This window comes from Fundulus heteroclitus, chromosome 16 (assembly GCF_011125445.2).
Source record: "Fundulus heteroclitus isolate FHET01 chromosome 16, MU-UCD_Fhet_4.1, whole genome shotgun sequence".
In the NCBI taxonomy this organism is placed as follows: Eukaryota; Metazoa; Chordata; class Actinopteri; order Cyprinodontiformes; family Fundulidae; genus Fundulus; species Fundulus heteroclitus.
In genome coordinates, this window is record NC_046376.1 from 24,543,580 (window position 1) to 24,570,627 (window position 27,048).

At 39.1% G+C, this 27,048-nt stretch overlaps 1 protein-coding gene across 5 annotated transcripts in view; it reads right to left on the minus strand.

The window, feature by feature from the left end:
* Positions 1-1,737: 1,737 nt before the first annotated feature.
* Positions 1,738-27,048, minus strand: part of cacna1ia (calcium voltage-gated channel subunit alpha1 Ia) — a 230,835-nt gene continuing 205,524 nt past the window's right edge. The window contains exons 32-37 of one of the 5 annotated variants that reach the window (XM_036148198.1): positions 26,527-26,976; positions 17,767-17,874; positions 11,634-11,771; positions 6,283-6,532; positions 5,093-5,331; positions 1,738-4,910 (exon numbers count right to left, since the gene is read on the minus strand). In XM_036148198.1, the coding sequence (XP_036004091.1) occupies positions 4,182-4,910; positions 5,093-5,331; positions 6,283-6,532; positions 11,634-11,771; positions 17,767-17,874; positions 26,527-26,976 (1,914 nt within the window). In that variant the 3' untranslated portion in view covers positions 1,738-4,181. Of the gene's footprint in view, positions 4,911-5,092; positions 5,332-6,282; positions 6,533-11,633; positions 11,772-17,766; positions 17,914-26,526; positions 26,977-27,048 lie in introns of all 5 variants that reach the window. The other 4 variants (XM_036148197.1, XM_036148196.1, XM_036148200.1 and 1 more) reach the window with 4 other exon arrangements.

The following is a 27,048-nucleotide window of genomic DNA, read 5'->3' on the forward strand; positions in this document are numbered from 1 at the left end:
TCTTGTGACCTACTATATGCTACTAGGTGCTGGATCCTGTTGATGATTTGTTTTATAACTCTTTCCAGTGCCTATAGTGTTGGCCTTCACTCAATTGAGGCCAGCAGGAAACGACTTCGGGTCTCACTAAATGTGTGTCCCCCCCCCCCCCCCCACTCCCCTAACACACACACTCACTCACATTTGTTCTTTGGTGCATCATGTTGGACTCTCCATACCAGACATTGCTGGCTTCACAAGACCTGTTGATATTCACTCTGCAAACATCACCAACATGGCTGCCTTGTTCTTCTTGCTGCTTGTATTGCTTAAATATACTGTTGGTAAATTAGTCTTGTAAAGAGACTCCATGACTTTTATTTGCACACACAATTTAAAAAAGGTTGAGTTTATTCGAGTTTTATTGAAAATGTTCCTGTCTGACATCCTCAAACAAGAAGTAGTAGAGAGCTGAGGAAGAAGAACATCTTGATCTTTAAGATGATAAGATTCATTCAGACTCTGAATTAAAGTGAGGTAAAGTCAGAAGCTGTGGACCTAATTCGACTGTGCATCTGTTGTTGATGCTACCTTATTCTACCCGAGTCAGTTAAAGTCACTGGCCAGTTCGATCGAAGCGAAAAGTATCATCATTACAGAGGCCAAAGCTGTCACGAGTTTTCTTTCAAATTTGGTGTCTTTGGCTTCTTAAGTCCTATTGCATGATGCCATCTCTGACAACACTGAACAGGAGTAGGGAAAACACATCTCCTTGGTTATCACTCGTACATGTAGTGAAATTCTTCCCAAACGCAATTTGAGATCCGAACCAGAACAGGTGAATTTTCAAGGGCTGAGTGTAGAAGTGTAAATGTTACAGTAGAACACATGATGGACCGTGCGTAATGAGCAGCTATGTGTATCTAAATAAGTTTAGATTTACGCTCATCTCATTGCGTTGGCTGAACTGTTGTGAATTTTTGGAAATAAATATTTAGATGTGATTCATGCCGCTTTGTTGCTTTACGTATATTCAAAGTGGCTAATGATTAAGGAATAATTTGGATGTATTAAATAAAATGTCGCCTAAGATTTATTTCTGTTTCCAGATCTAAGGTGAGTGTTCGCTAACAACCCAAGACAGATCTTCAAATCAAAGCTTTTATAAACCGACTCCAGTGTTGCCCTAAGGTATTTATTTTCTTTAGGATAAATACCTTTAGATCTTCCTGTTAGCCTGATAGATATCCATATTTTTGAAACACATAAAATGGCAATAGTCAACAGTGAACAAAAGGCAATTATAAAAAAAAAAAAGTCTGAATAAGGGAAATATGGTCAAGTGGTTTTAATAACTGGTAACTTTTGAAATCAGACTGAATATGAGCTGTAGCATGCATAATGTATAAAGGCACACTTTGTTTACAACAAAGATTTAATGCAGTGTTACAGCTCATGTCTGGCTGTTAAAAGTATGTAGAAACAGTGCAAATCCATTTCAAAGTTGAGCGAGTCAAACCAGGTCTGAATTCTGCTTTGCATGTTGTCTGAGCACGACTTTACAGCTATTGTATAAGATATTACTAGTGGTTTTTACCCCCCGACCTGAGTTCAATAACCTCATTTGTTCAAGTTGTCCAATTGGAGCCCGTCTCGACTTTGATTGGTGTCCGATAGGGCAGAGGTGCGTTCCGATTTGGTGTTATGTTTCAGACAAATAAGAGCGGAAACGGAGACTGATGAATGAGGAGATAAAAATCACATTGACATCATTTACTCAGGGAACATACATGGAACATTTATTGCTGTGTTGTCAGGCTTAACCTTTGATGCCATGTTCATTGACGATGATTCGTCTTAAAAAGATATAACAGGACAATATATCTTTGAAGCTAAAACAGCCCTTGGTTGCTTTGCCTTTTCATCTTCATTCTTAGAGTACAGGTATCCTCCTCACTGACAAACAGGACACTTCAGGAAAAGGCAAACCACTTTACCTGAAGTTATTTACATGCATGCACACATACACACGCACACACACACACACGCTCACACGCACATATAACTGTCCCACCCATTGAAATCAAACTCCTTATGATAAAACATAGTCATCATAGTGATTTTGCATGATAAATGAGGTTGAAGCCTCAGATTTTCCTCACATCACCTCCACGTTTTGTTCTTTCTTGGGAAAAATTCAAAGTAAGGTCATTGTTTAAAACAACAGTCTACCTCTAGAAATCAGGCTTCAGGAGAGAGTCATTCTCCGAATGGCAGAAACCAAAATAAGTTTTCATTAAAAGAGGAAAAAAAAAACGTTGCACATTTGTTTAAAATAAAAATGCTAAAATTAGAAAGGGTTGCTACAATGAGACGAGGAAGATGAGTGCATCAACGTATCATGTCATGAATTAGCATACTGTTTTGCAGTCCCAGAACCATGCTTAAGGTGCACTAGGGTGCCCATAACCGATATGTTGTGATGTAACTCTGAAATTAAAGCTTTCATAGTGATGGTTTATGTTGTCAGAGGATTTCAGTCATGAGGCTACGAGCAAAGAACGTTGCAGCCGTGTCTGTGAGCTAGACTGTCCACAAGTGTTGAGTGAATATGGCTGTTCCCATTTCAGCTGGTCATCACACTCCAACTTATGGGAAACCGAAACAAAAAAACCCCCCTCAAAAGTCATTGAGGAGCAAGTATTCCCATAGAGAAATGTGCAGGGAACAATACTTCAGCACACGAGTTTCTTTGAAATTTTTTTGCTTTGTCGTTGTTTCTTTTTTCTCCGCACTGTCCTCACTTAAAAAAATGTTACAAAATTGGAAGCCACCAGCAGACAAAAAGTCCTAGACAAGTCAAAGACACTGCAGGGATTCAATAAGGACAAACTAATGGCAATATGCAAACGTGCCTATTCTCTTTTCTACAAAAATAGTGGAATAGGAATCACATGGTTATCACCCAACACTGAAATCTTAATATACATCTGTATATAGATAGAAAAAAAAAATCATGGTTAAATGCAATCCCATCATGCAGTCGAGGTTCTTTGCAACAGTGTCCTTTCATGTAGAATCCTTGAAGATGGTGGGACAGAGTGCAGTCAAAAGGAGTGCACTTTTGAGCTGTATTTCAGTGCGCCAAAAGTCGCTCCACGCACACACTTATGTGCTCCCTGACAGGATTTCGAGTTCCTTTCACCCCACCTCTCTGTCACACTTATTTTGCCACGTTTATGATTGAGAGATGCTGGAGATCGAATGAAAAATAACCAATTTCACGAATCACTCCATGCACAGTTATACCTCCATCGTCCCTCAATTTATTTCCATTTTCCGCTGCCAATGACGACCAAGTTGACAGACACACAATGTCAATACCTATATTCAGGTTTCAGAAACACTGAGCTGTGGTACAGCCGATGATGAGAATGATTTAGTTCAGGCCTTGGAGACCTGAGGCAGTGCTTGGACACACATACATAGACTGGGAGAAAACTACACTGAACTCTCCTTCCTCCTCACGCTTAACTCTGATCATAGCCGAAGGTCTGCCTCGAAAGGGATTACATCTGCTCTCTCCTTTCCCAGTCTTCTTTACACCTTCATGTATTCTATCTCGTTAGGTCCTCCACAAAATTTCATTTAGCTCTGTCTTTTAGGCATAAACAATTTCAAAACAGGCTCTCTTGGCATTGACAGTTGGGTTTACTTCCATTTTGCCTCTATTCAATCCCATTAAACTAAACCCATTTAGAGAGAGGAGGAAACTGCTTCAGAGCAATGTGACTCGCTGTTGCATCTCAGGAGTTTTAGTTCCTTACCATCTGCCTCCACTGACTTCCTTTTATAAGCAAACTTTTATGTTTTTCAGTGTGATCACAACCTTCTATCGGATCCTGTAGGACTACGTCTACTGAGACAGTAGAGGGGCCACTCCTCTGCCAATGCACTTTGACTCCATCAGCCAATTCGGCACCATTAACCAGAAACAAGACCGGTACCCTAGATGGCACATACAGGACTTGTCAAAAATGTATATAAAGAGTTTGAGGGGACAAGATGAGGGTTTGGTGTTGAAATACCGGGCATCGTGTTTCACCAGACCTCTGTCTCACTGACGGAGCAGAGAGTGAGAGGAACAGTAATGGGTTTTAGTTCCAAGAAATGGACAATAGACGGCGACTAAACAGTAGGTTTCATCTGTTTTTTCGACAAGACCCGACTGTTGTTTGGCTTGAGCTCTTCCCTTTCAAACTGTGCTCTGTATCTTCTATTACTCCAGTCCCTCCTCCTCTGCTATCAGCTAATACTCCTGTCCAGGGGTTGGCCAGAAAAACCTGGGGGTCCATTAGCTCCAGGCCCATAATTTCCCTGCGGCCCTCCCTGCACCGGGAAGACAGCAGAAGACCCCCTTTGTCAAGGCTACCTGTGCTGTTGCACTTCTTTACTTTACCTCCAGGGCATAGGATAGTGCTAGGCGGCAGCAAGGATGTCAATGACACACTGCTGAGCGCCTCTGATAAGTGTTCACTGTTGCCTGCTTGGCTAGAGCCACAACCACCGATAGACGAGCCAATGCCTATGCCCAAGTCTTCGTCTGAGGGGTCAATGGAGTCATCACGATTATAGCCGGGGCTTGTGCTGCCTCGTCCACTGCTCTGGCTCCGTTGGTGACCCCTGGTGGCCAGAAGTGTTACAGCAGATGGAGGGTTCGCCCTTGGCTTTATGGCCTGAACTGGAGAGGAAATAGCAATTCTATCTTCAGGCTGCGAGATATGGCACATGGGTGATAAGGAAGCTGTTGGGATTGGCAATTCCAGGTTCTGGGGTGGAGAAACACTGAAGCTAAGTCCTTCTTCCAGGGTTGTCTGAAGGCTGCCTTCGGAGCTCCCAGTGGCAAGGGATGAATCACTGTGGGATGGGTACTAAGGAGGGTAAAGAGAAAGGAGAAGTAGAAAAAAATTAACACATCATATAGCTTCTCTAATCTGAAAAAAAATGTTGTTTCGTTTGGACTTTTAACAAAACCTAACAATTATATCTATGTTCTGAACCCCATGTGTAATTCTTCCAGTTTTTATCTAGTTTGTGACCTTCCTCCGCTTACCTGTGCACAGAGCCTCTTTCGAGGGGCTCCAGGAGAGCGGAATGAGACCCAAGAGGCTGGGGAGGTCAGCCTGAGACCTCTTGACAAATGCAGACTCCTACTGCGAGAAGGTACTGGGATGGCTGCTCCTGCAGAGTGGAAAAACTCAGCAGGCAGATGAAAGAGGGTAGAAATGCCACTGGCTCCCTTTTCCTCATCTCCTTTGCCTCTTTCCTTGCTGCTGATGCTGGAAATCCCACCTTCAGGAGAGAACCATAGGGATTAATTTATGGACTTTGTTTCATCCATCGTTTCTTTTATCTGAGTAACTGATCTGCGTCAATGATGTATTTCATATTTTATTTTGATTATTTTGATTTTGGGGTTCACATGGGCGTAGTAGGTCGCACTGTTGCTTTACAGCAAGAAAGTCTTGGATTTAAATACTGGCCTGCGGTCTCTCTGCAGGGAGTTTGCTTGTTCTCCCTGCGCTTGTGTGGGTTCTCTCCGGTTACTCCAGCTTCCTCCCTCAACCAACAAACAGGAGTGTTAGGTTAACTGGTCTCTCCAAAATGCCCTTTGGTGGGAATGTGCTTGTACATGCTTGTTTGTGTTTGTGGATGCTAAGAGCGAATGTTTATGGCAGCCTTTCTGCCACTAGAGGGTTTTTTTTCCCCCAGCAACTGAGCATTACAATTTTCAAAGACCATGTGACGCTTAAAGTGGGTACTCTTTGTTAATGGCTTTTGATTTAGTTTTAATATATTTGTGTTTACTTCTTCCTTCCCATTTGTTTATTTCTAGTACTTGGTGTGTGAGTCTGCCCTACATTTGTCATTGTCTACTTTTGCATTGTTCCATTTCTGTTTAAAACTGTCAGCATTCATCCGCTGTTATTGATTGTTTCTGTTTTCTTCCCTTCATTTTGGAATCGACATCAGAGCTGTACGTGTCCTCGGTCTGAAAAATCTCTTGTCAAGTCATGTTAGGTGTCCCTAAGAGCATTACTTCAACAAAAAAAGATCGTATGTTTGCCATAACAAATCATTTAAAATCATGTTTTGGTTTTACATAATTTATCCCAATGGACTCATGCAGTGCTGAGCAAATAGAAATATTACCCCAAACTCAGACTTTGACTCATTTGCTTGATCACGTAAAAATTTATACATAATTATCGTCAAAAAATAACTCTGAGTGAATTTACTGACCAGGGGAGCAGACAGGTGAGCACATCTTTGTTTGGTATGTTTGCATTTCCATCTCTTGCAGCGTAGTCTTTGTCTCTGTGCCTGTGCTGGAAACCCTGCATTGCAGGGACGCCCCCTGCCCCTGACCTTGTTCCTCAGTCTGATGATCTCCTCCATGGCCTCCTCCTCCTCCTCCTTCTCCTACTCCTCCTCCTCCTCTTCCGCCACTGCCTTCCTCAGAGTCATGGGAGCCACTGCTGCACCTAGTTCCCTAAAGGAGAAGGGATGCAAAAATCCTGAATAAAAATCTATAGGATTGTCTGGATTACTTTAGATAAATTAAATACGTGTGCACCAGTTTTCAATATATACCACATGTTAAGATTTATGGAACAAAAGAATCTGACTTGTAAGAAACGCTCATACGTTTAAAAGGGTCAATGAGAATGCTTTAATGTAGTCCATCTGTCTAATAGCTTTTCCAAGGGAATAAACCAAGCTTCGAATATTGGGACAATTTCTGGTTGAGAACAAAAATAATAGAAAGTGAAAACAAAACAATCCCCGAGGCTCTAAACAAATATTAAACATGTCCTCTGATTTACATCATTCTGCTGGCTTTTTGTTTAAGTGCTTCTCAAACAGTTTGAAATGATTATTAGCGACTATTATCATGTTAATGTTATTGTAGTAGTATGCTCTTAGGTGGGCAGTAACGAGTTACATTTACTTGAATAACTTTTTGAGAAAAAAAAATCTACTTCAAGGAGCAATTATATATTATATATATATATATATATATATATATATATATATATATATATATATATATATATATATATATATATATCAATCAAATATTATAATGTTATAGTATATCATAAAGTTTCCAAGTTGTTTTCTGATTAAAGAAAGAAAAAACTTTATCACTGACCTGTAAGGTGTGTTTCTTGGCCTTCCTGGGCTATTGATGACACTGCATTTTTATTTAGGAGCATCAGAAGAAAGAGGGCTAATTGCAAATATTATAAACTTTTCAGATTTTTATTTACTTTTTTTTAAAAACTGAAAACCATGTATTCTTTTCCTTGGACTTCACATTATGCACTACTTTGTGCTGGTATGTCACATAAAATCCCAATAAAATGCACTGAGGTTTGTGGGTGTGATATAACAAGATGCGATTTGAATACTTCCCCAAGGCACTGTACCAGACACACAGCTTGAATTGGAAATGAGATTAAACCCCTTAAATAGGAGAATCTTCCTTATTAGCTCTTTAAGTCTTAAGACAGCGAGGTTGGTGTATGCATCTCATTAGTGGTATGTTGATACATACTGTATTTAACGCATACCTAGGACTGTATTGTATTGCCGGCATCTAGCAGTCAGATCCCCTCCCAATTATGTCTAGTTTCACCAATTTGCATGCTAAAAACCTACATTTATGTCTACTGCAGGTGCTATATTCAAATTAACAAGCTGGTCTTAATTTAGCATTTGCTTAACGGCTACAACACAAATTATTATAATTTTCTTCTTGTAACTGTAAAGTATTTTAAGGGGTTCAGGTGAGCTTTGGTTTTCTAAGAGTTTATTCCATCCTTTTGCAACACAGAAAGCCACCTTTGCTATTACATTAGCAGTAGCTCAGAGCAGTCCTGTTTCTGTCCCCTCTGAGGACAGCCTAAATCGATTTTCATTAATTTACTGTAGATTAGCCCTAAAGTCTGCATTTCAGTAAGGTGCAACGATTATAGAGACATGCTCTCCATCCTCCAGACAGAGAGTGAGAACATGGTGTGACTCTGGAACGAGATTAATATGATGTCTACATGACAATAACAACCACACATCACTTCTAAACCATGCAATGCGTAATTATTTGTATTTTCTTATTTAATTCTCGGCCTTCCTTCCCTCTTGCCCCAGTCATCCACTAAAAAGTAAAAGCAGAGATTCCCAGCTGGGCTTTCTGATTGCACCTTTATCTGGGTATCCAGAACCAAGAAGCATTACCCTGTTACAAAGAAAAATGATAAGGGACAGAGATAGTGGGGCTGAAGGAAAGCACAGGACAGGTGTGTAATTACCAGAGGGGTAACACTGAAAAAGGTGATGCATAACAGATCTTTTTTTTTTTTTCATGGTAATATTAAGTCACAGAAAGGCAGGCATGAGAACCAGGCAGGACATGGTGCAAGGATTTATTCATGAGATGGTCTGTGGTGGTTAGGGACCGTGGGCTTCTTAAAGACAAGATATTTTGTCCTGATACATACTGAACAAGAGATAAAGAAGCCTTTGGAACATCATTTTTATATTAAAAATATCACTAAAGAACCAACAGGACATTCTTAAAAACAAAATTAAAATACTGACTGCTGAGTAAAATAAAGCAGATGTATTAACTTGTTTGGAGCCCAATTCAGTCCTTGGACCAATTCTCTTTACTATATATATATATATATATATATATATATATATATATATATATATATATATGCTTCCGATTGCCAAAATTATCAGACAGAATGGGATTAATTTCCACTGTTATGCTGATGACACTCAGCTATATTTATCCATAAATCCTGATGAATCCAATCAGTTACTTCGACTGCAGTCATGTCTTGATGACATCAAAAGCTGGATGACTTTAAATTCTCTGCATCTAAATTCTGACAAGACAGAAGTTGTAATCTTTGGACCAGAGTCCTCAAAAAATAAACTTCTTAATCAATCACTTAATCTGGATGGCATTAACTTGGCTTCTGGTAATAAAGTAAAAAATCTTGGTGTTGTTTTCGACCAAGACATGTCATTTAAATCCCATATTAAACAGGTTTAGAGATGTTGCTTTTTTCACCTCAGGAATATTGCCAAAATAAGAAACATTCTGTCCAGGGGTGATGCTGAAAAACTGGTCCATGCATTTGTTACTTCAAGGCTGGACTATTGTAATTCTTTACTATCAGCAAGTCCACAAACTGCAGTTCAAAGTCTTCAGCTGATCCAAAATGCTGCAGCAAGAGTTCTGATGAAAATCAACAAGAGGGATCATATTTCTCCTATTTTAGCTTCCCTTCATTGGCTTCCTGTTAAATCAAGAATAGAATTTAAAATTCTTCTTCTAACGTATAAAGCCCTTAATAATCAAGCTCCATCGTATATCAGAGCTCTGATTACCCCGTATGTTCCTAACAGAGCACTTCGCTCTCAGACTTCAGGTCTGCTGGTGGTTCCTAGAGTCTCTAAAAGTAGAATGGGAGGCAGATCCTTTAGCTATCAGGCTCCTCTCTTGTGGAACCAACTCCCAGTTTTGGTCCGTGAGGCAGACACCCTGTCTACTTTTAAGACTAATCTTAAAACTTTCCTTTTTGACAAAGCTTATAGTTAGAGTGGCTCATGTTACTCTGAGCTACCTCTATAGTTATGCTGCTATAGGCTTAGGCTGCTGGAGGATATCTGGATCTAATTTTCTCACTCTATAGAGTTCTACTGTTGTCCAGGTTTTGCATTGCTTGTCGTCATTTCAGCTTTTTACTTTTTGTGCTCTGTCATTTTCTTCCTTCATAGTAGGTACACCTGGTCTGGCGTTCTGTTAGCTGTGACATCATCCAGGGAAGACAGATCACCCACTATTACCATCTAATGTAGAACAGATTACTGGATCAATGTGTGCTTCTGTGCTTTTTTGTCTCTCTTGTTGTGTCTCTGCTCTGTCTTCTGTAACCCCCAGTCGGTCGAGGCAGATGACCGTTCATACTGAGCCCGGTTCTGCTGGAGGTTTTTCCTTCCCGTTAATGGGGAGTTTTTCTTTCCACTGTCGCTTCATGCTTGCTCAGTATGAGGGATTGCTGCAAAGCCATGGACAATGCAGACGACTCTCCCTGTGGCTCTACGCTTCTCCAGGAGTTAATGCTGCTTGTCGGGACTTTGATGCAATCAACTGGGTGCCCTTTTGACCAATCTGTATAATCTGATTGAATTTGACTTTGTGAAGTGCCTTGAGATGACATGTTTAATGAATTGGTGCTATATAAATAAAATTGAATTGAATTTAATTCCATCAGTCATGTTCTGGACATAATAGATAGTCAGATTGACATGACTGCTTTCTTAATGCTCATCATGACAGTGACAGAAAAGGCAACTTGGTTGGAACACCCGGTCCCAAAGCAATGGAAAAAACTTTTCTATTCACTTATTACTTCCGAGGTAAAGCACTGAAACAGTTTAACAAATGTCAGGAGAAACCACTAAAAGCCTTCAAAGGCTCCAGCAGGAATTCTGCGCAAGTGAAGGGCAGATCATATTCACTGAATTTTTAAAGTAACGATCAGCAGAAAAGAATATAATCACTTTCAAATAAACACAAACATGCACGCGCACACACACACACATCCTTTTTTAATGTACATAGTGAGGATCGTGCCTTGATTTCCCTACTATTCAGGTCTAAACCTGACCCTAACCCCAACCTTTTACCTGTATATACCTAACCAGTTTTCCCAAGTAAGTCTCAAGTCTTAAGCCTCAAGTCCCAATTCTCGAGTACGGACATCCAAGTCCGAGTCAGATCTCAAGTCAAAACAGATATTTTTCAAGTCAAGTCCCATACTTCTAATTTCAAGTTGCTTTGAGTCTTTAATAATGTTGAAATACATGTTAAATGCAAATAATAGAGCACCTTTGCTTTTTAAAACAGTATTGATCTCAAAACAGGATGAAACCAGTGCAACTGACCTTACAAAGCAGTAAAATTAAACTTATCCTCAAGAACAGTCCTCCTTTAAACTATATTTTATTCCAGAATATTCAGTGAAAAATGCAACAGCAGAACTTGATATTTAGACCCAAACAAAATTACTCTTAGAAGCATTTTTGTCCTTAGCTTTTTTCTTTTCCTTTTTAAAAAGAATCTGGTTAATTTGATTGGCTGTGCTGCATCTCACCCACACATTCCTACAGAGTGGGGAAAGAGAGAGACGGCCTGCGTTTGTTGATACCGATTAAGTGAAACAAATTAATGGTGCACACTTTTTAAATGATAGATGTCTTAAGATTTTTAGATTTTGGGTAATATATCAAGTCTTTTCAATCAAACAGGTTCTATTCCAACTCAAGTCTCGAGTCGTTGGTGTTAAAGTCCAAGTCAAGTCACAAGTCTCTGAACACTTTTTCAAGTCAAGTCTAAAGTCATAAAATCAATGACTTGAGTCTGACTCAAGTACAAGTCATGTGACTCAAGTCACCACCACTGTAACTAAACCCACCCTAACCTAAACCTAATTGACACCCCTTTGAAAACAACAACCTTTAAGAAGTATTAAACTTAATATTCTCTTTCAGACCCACCAGTTCAAACTTACCTTTCCTTCTTGCATCAGCAGCTGATAGCTGGTGTGTTCGTCCAGGCTCAGGTCATCGGGAAGAGCAGGGGATGAGGACTTATCTGAGAGTGGCTCCGACTTCAGTGATGCCTGCTCAATCTCAGCCATTCTGATCTGCTGCAAAGAGTTTATTTCACTTACTGGGCCAATGCAAGAAGAAACAGTGACCGGTTCCAACATCTCTGAAGATCATGATCTCATCAGTGCTCGCCATGACTATTTGGAGCATGAAAGACCTCAATAACATGCACTGCATGTAAATGCATGAAAACATAGAGACTAGAGAGATCTCACATTATTTCTTTGTTTATTCTTTTACTGTAATAAACCGACAAAAGCTGCATAGACAAACAGCTAAAACTTTCTCCAAGCTGAAATAAGATGCACCGGTTTCTGACAATTCAGACGTCAATATTGCAGTTGGATGTGCCTGCAAAGGGGACATGTTGAGACATTTCAAGCAGTACCTTTGTAATCATCTGTGCTCCAGTTTAATAAAATAATATTAAAGCTTCTTCAAAACTATTTGAGACCAAGTTTCTTTAATTTGCAGAACATGCAAAGCAGCTTATATGCTTGTACATCACTGATTACTGAGTCTTTCTCAGCAATAATTTCAAGCAAGCTGAAGCATGGATTTCTGGAAATGCTGTCTGGGCATTCCAGCAGAATTTCTTTAAGGAGCTATGGCAATAACTATTCAGAGCGTGGGGGTACTTAAAGTGGGCCAAGTGAAATTCAATGGAGCGAGGCTGGTTAGCCATGTATTAACGCGTGCACAAAGCGGCTCATAAAGAGAGATTCACTGCTGATATGAGCCTGTTAATCACCACTGCCACGGGTCCCAGAGAGAGACAGAGATGTAATGAAGCAAAGCAAAGACACAAGGCGCAAGCACAGCAGAGTGACTCATTAGCTCGAAGAAACACTTTACCGTTTGTGCTGTTTTGATTCATGTGGTAGCCCTCACTCGTGCTACCCTGTGGCAGCACTGTATCCGCGACTTAAGTCTCAAAGGTGGGCAATAAACAGCCTCAACAAAGAGCCCTGCAAGTCATCAGCAGATGTTTTTTTATCGACGTAACGGAAACTATAGCGTCTCTCTTCCTGTGTTCCTCGCTGTGCCTTCGGGGAGACACAGACGTACAATGGGCAGAGGAAAACTTTGCTACAATAGAACTGTAGCTGTCTTTGCTAACAAGATAGGAATCAGCAAACTGAAAGCAATAACTTCTGTATAAGAAGAGAGAGAAACAGCCTTGCTCTGTTTAACAGAAAAGGGGGGAAAAAAATAAATAAATCTCTTGTGACCAAAGCACATGAGTCATGTTAACCAACACATGCTGTTTGCTGTATCATACGATTTAACCCTGCGGCGGTAGTAGTCAGCCGATAATTTCCTACAACACACACAAAGATTAACAGCGGGATTTATGGGAAATGCACTGCTATGATTACAAATGAAGCAATATAGAGGGACGCTGGTCTAAAGGAAGCATAAAGTCAATACATGCAGCTAAATGAATGGTAAAGGTTGAACTGTCACTTCTCAGGACGTCTCAAGGGCTCTTTACAGAGCAACATGATGAATTATTCTCTTCTCACACGCATTAAGCCCAGATTTCATGTAGGGCCGTTTTGTCGCTTTAAACATGAAAACCCCGTAAAGACTCAACAATCTAACAGTAATCGGTGTGAAGATTTGTTTTAGAATGACTCCCTCTTCCACATACAAACCTTATACTGTCACTTGCAAAAGTATTCATACCTGTTTATATTTTGCTACCCTTTGTCGAGTTACAGCCCCTAAGTTCAATGTGTTTCATTTGGATTTTATACGATACACAAACACAAAGTCCTACTTAACTGGGGAGTGGAGAGAAAATACTCTCAATACTCTGCTGAACCACTCGCTTTTTTGGGCATGTCTCTCCCAACATTTCCCATCCAGACTCTGAAATCTTTGCCCAATCTTCTTTGGAAAATAGCTCAAACCCGCTTTAGAATGAGAGCGTCTGTAACCATCGTCTTCAAGGCTTAACGGATATTCTCAACTGGATGTAGCTCTGGACTTTGACTGGGCCATTCTAACACATTAAAACATGCTTCCACCTAAACTTATCTCTGGCTCGATGTTTAGGAAAGCTATTTTCTGGACAGCGAACCTCCACCCAGGTCTTAAGTCTTTTGCAGTCACTGGCAGGTTTTCAGGATTGTCCTGTTTTTCCTCCCTTCCATCTTTTCATCAACTCTGATTATGTAGCTGCCATGTCCTTGCAGAAAAGGCCCCCCAACAGCACTATGCTGCCACTACCATGTTTAATTATGGGGGGGGTTGAGGGTTAAGAATAATGTGCAATGTCAGTTTTTTTTTTACCACCTAAAGCATTTTGCAAGTAGACCTTTGGTTCCATTGTACCACAACACCTTCTTCCACGTGTTCACTTTGTTTCCTAAATAGCTGGTGGCAATCTACATGATTGTTCATAGCCTTATCTCAATAACAGATTTCCTTCTGGTCATTCCTCCAAAAAGGTCAGATGTATGGAATATTAAAAGGCTTGCACTTGCGTAGCACTTTAGTCCCGAGGACCCCAAAGTGCTTTACACTACAATCAGTCACGCACACATTCACACGCTGACAGTGGTGAGCTACATCTGTAGCCAAAGCTGCCCTGGGGCAGACTGACACAAGCAGGGCTGCCGGACATTCAGGGACAGCGGACCCCTCTGATCGCTGCCAGCAGGCAAAGTGGGTGAAGTGTCTTGCCCAAGGACACAACGACTGAGACAGTGGAAGCAGGCAATACAGCCGGCAACCCGCTGGATAGAGGACGAACTCCCTAGCTCCTGGAATTTTCTTCCAACCTTCCCTAACCTAAACTTTCATGGATGCTTCACCGATTAAAGCTGAACTTGCCAATCTTGTCGGTTGAGGAGGTCTTGGTAGGTATGCAGTTGTGCCATTCTTATTTTTATATGATGGACTGAACGGTGCTCAGTGAGATATGTTCAAAGCTTTGGATATTGTTTTATAACCTAACCCTGATTCATACCCCTCCACAACTTTATCCCTGACCTGTCCGCTTAGTTCCCTGGTCTTAATGTTCTCAAACAAACGTCTAAGGCCTTCACAGAACAGCTGCCTTTAAATTCAGATGAAATTACATACAGCTGGATTTACCAAGTAGGTGAATTTATAAAGGAATTTTTAGCACTGCATTTTATGTAAGGGAGTCAAAATAAAGGGACCTAAATACAAATGTGCTTCTCACCTTTCAGATTGTTTCATCGCATGATATTGTAATAAAACAAACTGAGGTTTATCCTAGTGTGTCATGTGACAAAAAATTAAAAAATAAACATCCTAGGGATATGAATACTTTTGCAAGGCACTGTATGCAATTCTATTGTTGAAGGCAAAAGGAAGCAAAACTGCTCTGGATCAGATATGGTAAATCAGAGACCAAACAGAGATAGCAAAAGGTGTTGAAGTGCCCACAGAAGAGAGGAAACATAAAAAAAAAATCCAGAGAGAGGGAAGATTGATGGTCTGACAGCAGCAGCAGACAAGCAGAAAGCGAGGCTGACAGGTGAGGAGGTGTACATCCCAGTTACTTCCTCCTCTGAGCTGACCCACTGCACTTTGTCACTGTGATGGACAACACGCGCGCAGGACAGTATGTTTCTGAGTGCATGTTGAATGCAAGACTTTCCTGTTAACAAGACACCTTGGAATATAAACTCAAGGAGACTGTGGGTGGCCATGTGCGTGCTCTCGTGCAAGCATACAGCCATGAAGGATGGGCGCGTTTGTGGGCTCATGCATAGAGGCCTCATTAATCCATTAAACAGCCATGCACGGTGGTTTTAGCGGCATATTTTAACGATGGTACATGCAAATACATCTTCCTTAACATGACCCTATCTACATGCACACTGATCTGAAGCATACTGAATACATTTTCGTTCATGAACGTAAAAGTCTGTTATATGGGTTTCTAGGAGCAACCGAGGCTGAATCCAGAATTTTTTTTCATCCGGTTATTTCTGGAAGTTTAAATTGAGTGCTCTACCTACACACTAGTCCATAACACTGTGAATTCCAGCAGCTGGCAAAATCATCAATATTTGTGCAGATAAGCATCTGTGACGGCTGAGATTTAGGTATCACATTTCTGCTTTAACTCTTCATTTGGAATCAAATGTAATACACACAAAATAAACGTGTGGTAATTTTTCACATGGTGCTACACCGAATAAGCATCTAATAGCAAGTGCTTTAAATTCTTCCAGCTACACATAAAACATAGTTTTAGTTGCCCAAATCTTGCAGAATTTTTACTTTGCAAGTGAAAGAGCGAGATTTCCGTTACTTTGTTTCTGCGGTGTAATTTATTAATTTCAAATCATGCATTCCCCAACACAACAAAATGTGATAATGCTGGTAAGGCAGGTTTTATTTCAAGCGAAGCACAAATGCAGCTGCATTCTGAAGTAAACTACAACACACTGAAGGGTCAGCCTGTCTGTTGTGAGCTGGGGTCAGTAGCTGAATGTACAGTAGTTGTCAGCCTGGAAACTATAGCTGAGGGGGAAAAGAAAAACACTGCAGAATCTACTGCAGCTCTCTAGATCAGTGGTTCTCAAACTTTTCTCAATGTTACCCTCTGGTCATGGTAGACATAATTCTTCACCAGGCGCCTGAAGTCCAACCGACTTGTCCTTTAGCCATATGTGGTTGGTTGAGATGTGCTAATTTCAAACCTTTCAGATTGGATATATATTGTTGCCGAAATCATTATACTTCATCAACTACAACAGATGTGCAATTACAGCGTTGATTATTTTGGGGTGAATCTTTAACTGGCCTGTTCTAAAACATGATATACATTCCAATTCCAGCTAAAGAGAAGCATCTCCACAGCATGAAACTACCACCACCATGTTTTACAGTAGGGATTATGGGCTCAGGGTGATGTGCGGAGCTAGTTTCTAATGACACATTGCATTTTGCAATTAGGTAAGATATAAACAAGAGTAACTTCTTACATCTTTCAGCAAACTCCAAATATTTAATATGGATTCCCTTCAGGAATGGCTTTCCGAATCCAAATTTGAGAAAACTAGATTTATTTTTTTCTCATTCTGTTGTTTTGTGACTGGCAGGTTCTGTGGCAGAGGTGAATTGCTTTTGCCTTCATTCCTGCCAATAAGATATGTACACAGCAACAAAGTCTATGTTAGTCTTTGGGGGGGGAAAATGTAACAATAATAAAAAAAAAAAAAAAAAAAAAAAAAAAAAATATATATATATATATATATATATATATATATATATATATATATATATATATATTTTTTTAGGCTTGAGAACAAAGAAAAATACAATCTCTATATATCTTAATTTTTAAATGACAATTAGGAAATCTGCATGTTTTTCTTCCCTGCCCCATTCTTAGTGATGTTGTTGTGGATATTTTACAGTCAAATTGCATGAAAACACTAAACTATACCTTGTTTTTGCTTTTATGTAGAAAATGCTAGGTATTCTAGCATTTTAGGCTAGTTTTACAAAGAACCATTATGTCTGAACCTCAGGAGCCATTATTTTTTTCTCTGCTGCCGTGGGCTGCAAAATGCTTTTTTGTGGCCCAATCAAGTTTTTGCACTAATTTCCCATTAGTTTACCATTAAAGGGGTGATTCCAGTGTGCTTTAATCATGTTTTTGACTTTTACAAAGTATAACTCTACGGCAAGCCCAAGTTTGGTAAAAGTAGCAGTTTGAGAACCATAGATGTAGATGCAAGGGTCTTATGCTAGCCCACGAAGCCTATAGATTTCTCCAAAGGCAATCGTTTTTGTAAGTAACCTCCCTAAGGGGCCTTTAAACTTGCTAAACTAGCTGCACAGTTTCTTTCTTAGCAGTCTGGAAATGCAGTATGAGGACATGAAAAATGACTAACGATAATAAAATTGCTTAACAGATATTTTTTTTTTTTTGCTTCTGTTTATGTTTTATCATTGTAAGCCTCTGATATTCTCTCTCATAGTCCTGCCCAAGGTTGTGCATGTGTACCGAAAAGTGTTTATGTGTGTTCAGGGTGGTACCTCTTGCGAGTGGCCCTTGCAGTCTTTGCAGACAGGCGGAGAGGAGTAATGGTGGAAGACGGAGCCGGAGAGGTTGTCGATCATCAGCATCTCCCCATCTATTGTATCCTTGATTAGGAGAGATACGCTGTCCAACCACTGGCTCTCCTGGAACACATACACGCACACACACAAACACGCGCACGCACGCACACGGACAGAAACGCACACGGGGACGCAGGCCGGCAGACCAGGATGCACGCAGGCGCAAACATGTGCACATGCGGACATGCGAGGACAAAGAACACGCAGGGAAATGCATACACCATTGGAAGGATTATTAAAGTACCCGTGTGCACACGCAGGCAGGCTTTCGCCCTTTAAATCTACGTTCACAAATTGCTACTAATCATTCATGTACAGTGCCGTGCAAAAGTATTCGGACACCTGAAGTTTTTTATTTTGTTATGTAACAACTAAACACTTTATTTTATTGGGACGTTATGTCATAGACCAACACAAAGTAGTGTGAAATTCTAAAGCGGAAGGAAAAGTTAATTAAATGTAACACATAATAAACTGGAAATTTTGGTGTTTAATTGCGTTCAGCTCTTGTTATTCAAAACTTTGCAGAACCCACCTTTTGCTTTAATTAAAGATCTAAGTGTTTTGGGGTCTCTACAAGCATTGCGCTTCTAGACACTTTTTTTGCTTCTTCTTCTTTGAACTAAAACACACGCGCAGCTAGACAGAAGGAAGAGCATCTGTGAACATCAAGTTCACAAGTTAGGAGACCATTCTAACACATTAACGTGCTTTTTTTTCTAATACAGGGGTCTGCAACCTGCGTCTCCAGAGCTACAAGTTGCTCTTTGGACCTTCAACAATGGCTCTTATTAACTTTGGCTACAAATGATAAAAGAACCAATAAATACAGATATAATAAGAAATGTAGTTTTACCTGATTAGCTGAAATTTCACAGCAAAATGACACTGCAAGCATCAGTAATACTTTGGGGCGTTTCATAGTTTTCTTCTCCTCATGTTGGAAAATGAATTTGTTTCACATCATTTTTCTCAAATGTCAACACCCCACAAAACAAAATGTATTCGTCCTTTTTAAAAGTGCGATGTTATTGTTTAATTTAAAACCTAAAAATATAAACAAAATGGTCGTGTTTTTAAAAATGAAAACAAAAGTCTTGGATATCACTTTTTTTTCTCTCCAAAAGGTCATATGACTTTTGTGGCTGTAAATTAGTTTTTTTTAGCTGAACTGTGGGCAGAAGTGGCTCTTTGGATTGTAAAGGTTGCAGAGCCCTGGTCTAACACATTCTATTGTATGTTTTAGGTAAATGTTCCATTGGATGGTGAATAAGAGCATCAGTCTCAAATTTTTTGCATCCTTTACCAGGTTTTTTTTTCTTTTCAGAATTAATTTGAATTTAACTGAATACAGGTTCCCATCAATTCTATCCATCTTCCCTGTCTCTGCTGAAGAAAATCAGACCCGCAGCATGATGTGGCCACCACCATATTTTACTGTGGGGACGGTGTGATTGTGCATTAAGTGTGATGTGCTGTGTTTGTTTTCAATGTCTTCAACTACACATAGATTAACTTGCTTTACTAATTCAGCAAAAAATTCAAGATAATTATTTAAAAGTGTTTTTTTATTATTATTAAGAGCTATCAGAATCCATGCGGTGGAACACAAAAACATTTTCTGATTTTTTTTTTAAGTGAAAAAAACAAAAAAACAAACCCTTCTCATTTCACATCCCAGTGATGCTTCATTTTGTGTTGGTCTGTCACATAAAAATATTGAAGTTTGGGATTTCACTTTTTCTTTTTTGTAAAAAGGGAGGTTTGAATATTTTTTCAGGGCACTGTTCTCATTCTCCCCTACGAGGCTAAATGTCATATATTGTTTGCACTTTTATCAAACATTCCTACAGATACAATTATGAGTCAATATGTTTTGTTACCGAAAAGCATTGCTGAAGATTATGTACCAATCATTCTCTCATTTTTATGAATCTTTAGTGTTAAAAAAAAAGAAAGACAAGAGCCTCAATAACAAATCTTCAAATGCTCATTAGTCGAGTAACATCTAATTTTACCATCAAAGCTTTAGGCGCTCAGTGTGGAGTAATTACATTTGATATATCACCTCAATTAGGCTGTTCAATACCTTGTTGAAACAATTTAAGATTTAAGCATTTGTTTCTGCCCTGGGTATGTTATAAGCGCCGAAGTAATTTAGCCAGAGTCACTCAAGGCATTTTTTTTTAAAAAATGCTCTAAATGATCGCTGCTTGCTTGAATCTCAAATGCTAGGTTTATTTCTGGAGATGTACCTACTGTAGCAGCAAAAGGAAACAACTCTGAGGAAGAATATGTAAAACACGCTCAGCGTGTCTTGCCATGGTTCTGGATCTCCCAATGAATTGAATGCAAAAAAAAGAAGAATTGAATGCACTGTGCCTGTAGCCAAGTAACTGTATTACATCGGAAGATATTTCCCAAAAGATACTGTAGAAATAAGGTCACTCCTCTTCAATCCCCGAATAAGCCCATTTTCACAACAAAATTCTGCAACGGTGCTTATGGGACTATACTTAGATCTGTTATGCGAACACACATCATCTCATATGACTCACATGGCTTTATTACATTTACTCATGACTTGTGTTTTCAAAAAGATAAGGGGGTTAAGATTTCAGAAGCCATCCTACTGTACAGTGAGCTGTATGCTACAGAAAGGCTGCAGAAAAATTAACTGACTCTGCTCAAGCTAGCTTGATACATGCAGGTGTAAGAGATACACACACTGTATTTCGCAGACAGGCCTGGTATAGTTTGTTGAATGTGTAGGTGGAAAGCCTAATACAAAAATAATGTTTGATTGACTGCCGTTGTCTGTGTGCTGGCCCCCATTAATAACTGTATTAGTGGACAACAATGGGGCTCGTCTGGAGGGACTGGAAGTTGAGAGTAAGAGAGGAGAGAGCTGAAATTAATTACTGCCCCTATCTGACTGTCATGGGCTCAGCCATTATCTCTCCTCTCTTGTTCCTGGAATGCAACTGTGTGTGTGTGTGTGTATGTGTGTGTGTGTGTGTCTGAACTTCCCACAGTGTATCCTTTGGAGCCTGTGTAGTACTTTAGCAATGTTTCCCATAAAGCTAGAAACAATGAAAGGTCTTACAAGAACATATCAGCTGCAGATGGAATTAGTGCTTTCCATTTTAAAAGGCCTCCATGCAAAACTTTGGATGCCAATCAGTTAAACAAAAGGATCTTCAGTGAGGCTGAAGTTAGAGAGGGAACATTTAAAGCATGATTACCATTTTATTCATTCCAATTTTAAAATGAAAAAGGAGAAATCAAAATCAAGCAATTTCCAATTCTTAATAAAGGTTCTGAGTTTTAAGACCCTAATTAGCCTATGAGTTAAAAAAAAAGTTTTTGCTGTTAACTATGCATAGATTTGCAGTGTATTTACTCCTGTCCCAACATTCAGCAATAATAAAGGCGATGCACGACTGAAGTGTGCCACAACATCAAAAATAATCTGTCTTTCTCTAAGAGGAAGGAGAAAAGCTTTGCTAAAGCCTCGCCAGAAACTTACAGAATGAGTCGAAAGTATTTAGGAAACAAAACAAACTCAGGGGCAAATTCACAAAGCTATTTAAGAGTAATAATGTGTCCAAATTCCATTTTATTTTGCAATAGGTACGATGGATCCTCTCAACTGTTAAGTTGAGGAGAAAGAAAGAAGTGAGTAGTGAGATTACATCAGCCACCATCCTGTGATGGAAGCCCAACATAGTTTTTTTCTTGCATTTGATAAATGTAAATAATAAGAAAATATCACGGTTGAGAAATGTTTGTGCAGTCTGTAGGGGTGAATTTGAATCACTTACACAGCATGCTGACAGAAAATGCCCTTCTACATACGATTCTTCCCCGAAGAGGTGAAGATGTGATTAGTTTTGAGAGGTTCCTTAGTATGCTTAGGAACCATAGTTTGCTGAGGGAATATTTTCTCTTGCCAATCACTTCTTAATCTGCTGTTTGTCACTAAAGCAAGGACAACTGCAACTTTACATAAAAAGAAAAAAGTCAGCATGTTTCTTTCTTCTGTTTTACTTTGTAAGCTTGTTTGAGTTGGCAATGAGCAATCGGCCTCATTAAACGCAGAAATAAAGCAGGTATTGTTAATGTGCAAAAATGTGAGAAACCTGCTTTGTGAATTCACCCCTCTTTATATGCAAGAAAACAGACTTTTTTCTCATAATGCCCAAGGTTATATTTTGAGATAAAGGTTACCTATTTACTATGTAAAACAAGCTTTGTTTTTTTAAAAAAAAAAAGATCATTGGAGGATTTGTTGATCGAAATTTAAGCTTGTGCTAATTTTCTGATGGAAAAAGAACTTGTTTTGAGCCGATTTGCCAAAAAGCTTCTTCATAATTTTTCATTGCAAAAATTGTGAGCTTCTGTTTTAATTATTTAGATACTTGATATATTTCAAACCTTGATTTCTATATCTAAATAAAGCTCTTAATTAAGTAAAATGAGACTTCATCTCATTGAGCCAATTATTTTTCACATGCTTTTTTGTTTGCCTCATCCCAGACAGTGTTAACCTAAGGAATCACAGATTTTGTCGTTGGAGATTCATTTGAACTTTTACACAACATTTAGCCCCTGTATTTCAGGCCTGAAGTATAGATAATTTATGATGATACTGAAATATTATTCTTAACATGCAGAGCCTTTGAGGAGTAAAAGCGGTCAGAAGGTCTACGAACTGTCAACAGATGTACACGAAAAAACTCTGAATTGGTTAAAAATATGTCCCTTGAAGAAAAACTGGAAATGTGAGACACTCCTCTAAATTGCAAATCATTCAGTCAAGAAATTTGGAGGATTTGCAGTGCATATAAAACAGCAGGAAGTTACAGTCACAGATCCCACAGACAGCACTGCATAGAGCACATTCATTTATAAAGTGCTGATGACAACATTGACTATAGATTACTTCCTGGAAAACTTTGTGATGCTCCACAGAAGACAATTGTATTCAAAAGTGACTATTTTATTCTATGCAAAACAAACACCCTAACTTAACAATATTTTGTCAGATGTTCTTGTCATATTGGCAACATTTGCTTTAGACAGAGTGGTCCAGATGTTCTTTGGAAGGAATTAACTTCTGTCACCTGGACCAGAGATAAAAAGGAAGCAGCCAAGGATTTTAACCAATGGAAAAGTTTCAAAGCAAGAGTTTCTGATGGGATAGGAATGTTTTTTTTTATACCTAGAACAAGGTTATTTACATTACTGTAGGCATTTTCAGTTCATAGCACACAATACAAAGTTATGGCTTTGTATAATGTGTTAGACAAAGAGTAGTGAACACACCTCCAGTTAAGTTAAATCAAAACAGCTGCTTCTACATAATAATTTAGTATAATCTCAATAGAAGAGTTTGCCATATCCTTATGAAAACGGGTTGTAGTGATGCAGCTTCAAATATGAAATCTAGACAAATCTAAGTGCTCTGATCAACTCTAGGAATAATATTTCAATTCTTATGCAATAGAAGAACACCCGCTATAATGATGCTAACAGAGCTCCGTCTCCAAAGAAACGCTGTTAAACTTGATATTTATAAAATGTGTTTTACTGCATTCACTATTGGCATCCTCGTAAATTTGCATAATAAACCTTAAAGCAACGCATCTTGTGTGCAGATGCATAATTTTACACCTAAAATGTTTGTACTGAAAAACCTTTACAGAGATTACTGAGATTACATTTTTTTTACCTCCCTTACAATCCTGCTCGTTGTGTTTTTTTTACACTTTGATAGACTTTTAAACATTTTGAATATTGCACTGGCTGTAGATATAGAGACATTTGGGGGGGGGGGGGGGGGGGGGGGGGGAGTCATTTTCTTGTAGCAAACTGCCTGGTTTAAATTATGTGAGTTCTCGTGTCTTTGCCATTTTGAAGATAGTTAACCTCCGTGTTATGTCATTCACTAACAAAACAAGGCCTGAATTATGAAGTAAAATTTCCTACAGTTATCAATTCAATAATTTAAAAAGCTACATATAGAAATTGTCATGGCTGTCAATATCTATCTATCTATCTATCTATCTATCTATCTATCTATCTATCTATATATATATATATATATATATATATATATATATATATATATATATATATATATATATATATATATATATATATGTCTCTGCGTTTTTTTGTAATCTGATAGCAGACCACTTTGGAGAAGACAAGGCCACATTCTAGATTCTAGATTCATGTTTCATGTCTGTTTTGTTGTCTAACCACAACTTTTAGCCTGGTAGCTTAGCATTTAGTGATAACAAAACTGAAAAATATTGACTCTGACATATTCTGTATACAACAGGCAAAAAGATAACTTAAGAGTCTAATATAAACAATGCAGAAAGAGAATGGGTCTTGATTCCTGATTGTTCTATCATCAAACACCAACGCGCAAATTCTTTTGCAAGATCCACTCTTGTTGTTCCCATGGAGCGATCCCTGTCTCGCTTTCTCTTTTTGGCCTCCTCAGGTATAATTTTTCCTCTTTTTGCTTTCCTCGGCCATGACAAACTTTGACTCGAGGATGAGGAAAGTAGAAGCACGTAAGGTTAGCTCTCGAGTTTAAGGGGAGCTCAGGCTGCCGTAAAGTGGTACCCTAGATCACATGACCTCTCAGTCACATGACCCATCTAACAACAGGTCCAAATTTTTTCAAATTACATAGGTGAGTTTTTGAAAAGGGCACCCTGCATGGTGCATCAATATGCACCAAGTGCTGGATATTGACCTAAAAAATCATTTGTGACGTCTCAAATGAAGCTAATACTTGGGTCAAAATGAACACAGTGAGGCTTTAAGCAAATGTGTATTCTTCAGCTGCGCACAAACACTTGGACTAACATACACGCTAACACTCATGGTGAAAACCTCAGGATTTGTGCTATGCACACGCTGTATTACGCTGGTCTGCTCGATCCCTTACTGCATCACTCATGAGACAGAGAAAACAGAGCGGGAAGGATGGATATAGAAAATGCGGGGGTGGATCCTGCCACTGCATTAACTTCCTTTGTCAGCCAACACCGATCTAAAAATGGCTCCACGCAACCAAGATTAGCTCTACAAAGGTGAAACTCCTCACGGCAGAGGGTGAGTCATCTTTATGTGGATATCTCAGGCTATCATTGGAAATTTCATAACAGAAGCGTGAGTCTCTGCGGACCGTCTCTTTCTTACACACCGGTCTAGGAAGCCCAATCATGATTAACCCACACACATGAACCAGTAAAAGCGCAAATTGAAAAAAAAAATGTAATTGAAAAATCAACAACAATTGTCCTGCTTATAACAAGGGCTGGTCTAACTACTAAGATGAGAGATGTAACTTAAATTGCATGACATATCTCTGTCTTTCACATTGTTAATTTAGCCGTTTGACAAAAGGATATTTTATATGCTGCTTCATATTTTCACATATGTTTTAATTCAGCAGCTCGGCAGATTCATTTCATTTGCAAGTGCACACACAAACGCACACACATACATATATATATATATATATATATATATATATATATATATATATATATACTCATGTATACTATATAAAATATATACTCATATATACTATATACTCATATATATGGCATATTTAATATATTTATATCACATATGCCGTGTTCTAGCATAATATCTTCACACATCCCACATTAAGAACTAAGATTTTTTTACCATAAGAAAACTTTTTTTTTTTTTACTTTTTTTGCTTTTACCTTTCTATGATGATTTTACCTGTAGCACTCTGACATTTTTCTTAAATGTAAAGTGCATTACAAATAAAATGTATTATTATTATTATTATTATTATTATTATTATTATTGAAGCTCATTGGCATCAAATATTAAATAATTATTTAATGATTTAACTGATCCATTTTTCAATTTATTCATAACTTTTATGCTGATCAGAGCTGCATTTGCACTCTGATCCCGTTGATCTGGTAACCCTAAACAAAATCTAGTTCAACCAATCACCAATTGTCAGGCAGTTCAGTGAGCCCCGAACTTTGTCACCTTAATGTGACAAACTCAAAAATGTTCTAGGGGAATGGCCACTTTTGCAAGGCACTGTTCATATTAGATTATGATAATTTGTTTTTAGCAATGTCTGTCAATAAAAAAATCCTCTAAGAATGATTGGTGCATGAATGTTTCCTATAGTTTTCCTAGTATTGATTCATTCTTCAACGATTAGCTTTTATTTCTTAAATAAAGCAGATCTCATAATTTTATATTTATGTTGCAACTCAACAACAGTAAGAAAAAAAACAACTAACCATAGCGGGCCCGAGATCTTGCTAAAAATGACTATTTCTGAGGCTAAAATGGATGTATTTTAGACATCAGTCTTTCTCCTTCTTTTGACTGGCAGAAGTTTTGTATTTTCAAAGAGCTTCCAAATCAGGTTTAAAAAAAGTAGCAAATCCAAGCAGCTTCGGGAGCTTATTTGATTATAGTTTTGATAAGGTTTTTTTAACCGGGATCGGTCTCATCTTACTATTCAAGTTTTGAAGCATTACTACGCAGACCCTCATCCACCAATCGCAGGCATACCAAATAAGCCATTCACATTTTCACCCAGCTAAAATGCACCCACACACACACACACACACATTCAGAAATACTCACTTGTGCTGGCGAATATGAATGGGGGGAGTCGCAGGAGTTGTAAGGCGCCTGGTGCGTTACAGATTGTCGCAACTTCCTCACTCCTTCTCCAGTCTCTCCTCTGCCACCTCCTCCCCTCTCCCTTCTCCCTGGCGCAGCTCCAAGCCCTGATCCAACAGCCAAGAGTCCTTTGTCAACCCCCCCACCCCCACAACTGGGGGCGCCCATGCAACAGAGGGTGCCCTGGGCCAGCTCCAGCTCAATTTCTGCATCCATCTCCGCCTCCTCTTGGGCCTCCTTGTTGGAGTCGTCCAGGTGCTTCATCAGCACGGCCACCACCACATTGATGAGCACAAACTGGGCGGTGAGCACAAAGGAGACAAAATACATGGGCGAGATAAACTGAAGGCTCGGATTGCAGGCATAGTCCACATCGGTGTTATGGTCTGGTGGGCACTCCCGCAATGTGTCCTGGTGAGGCGTGAGATGAGGGGGAAAAAAAAGAAGTCAGGGACTACTAACGTCACACATTTTTCAAAAAGT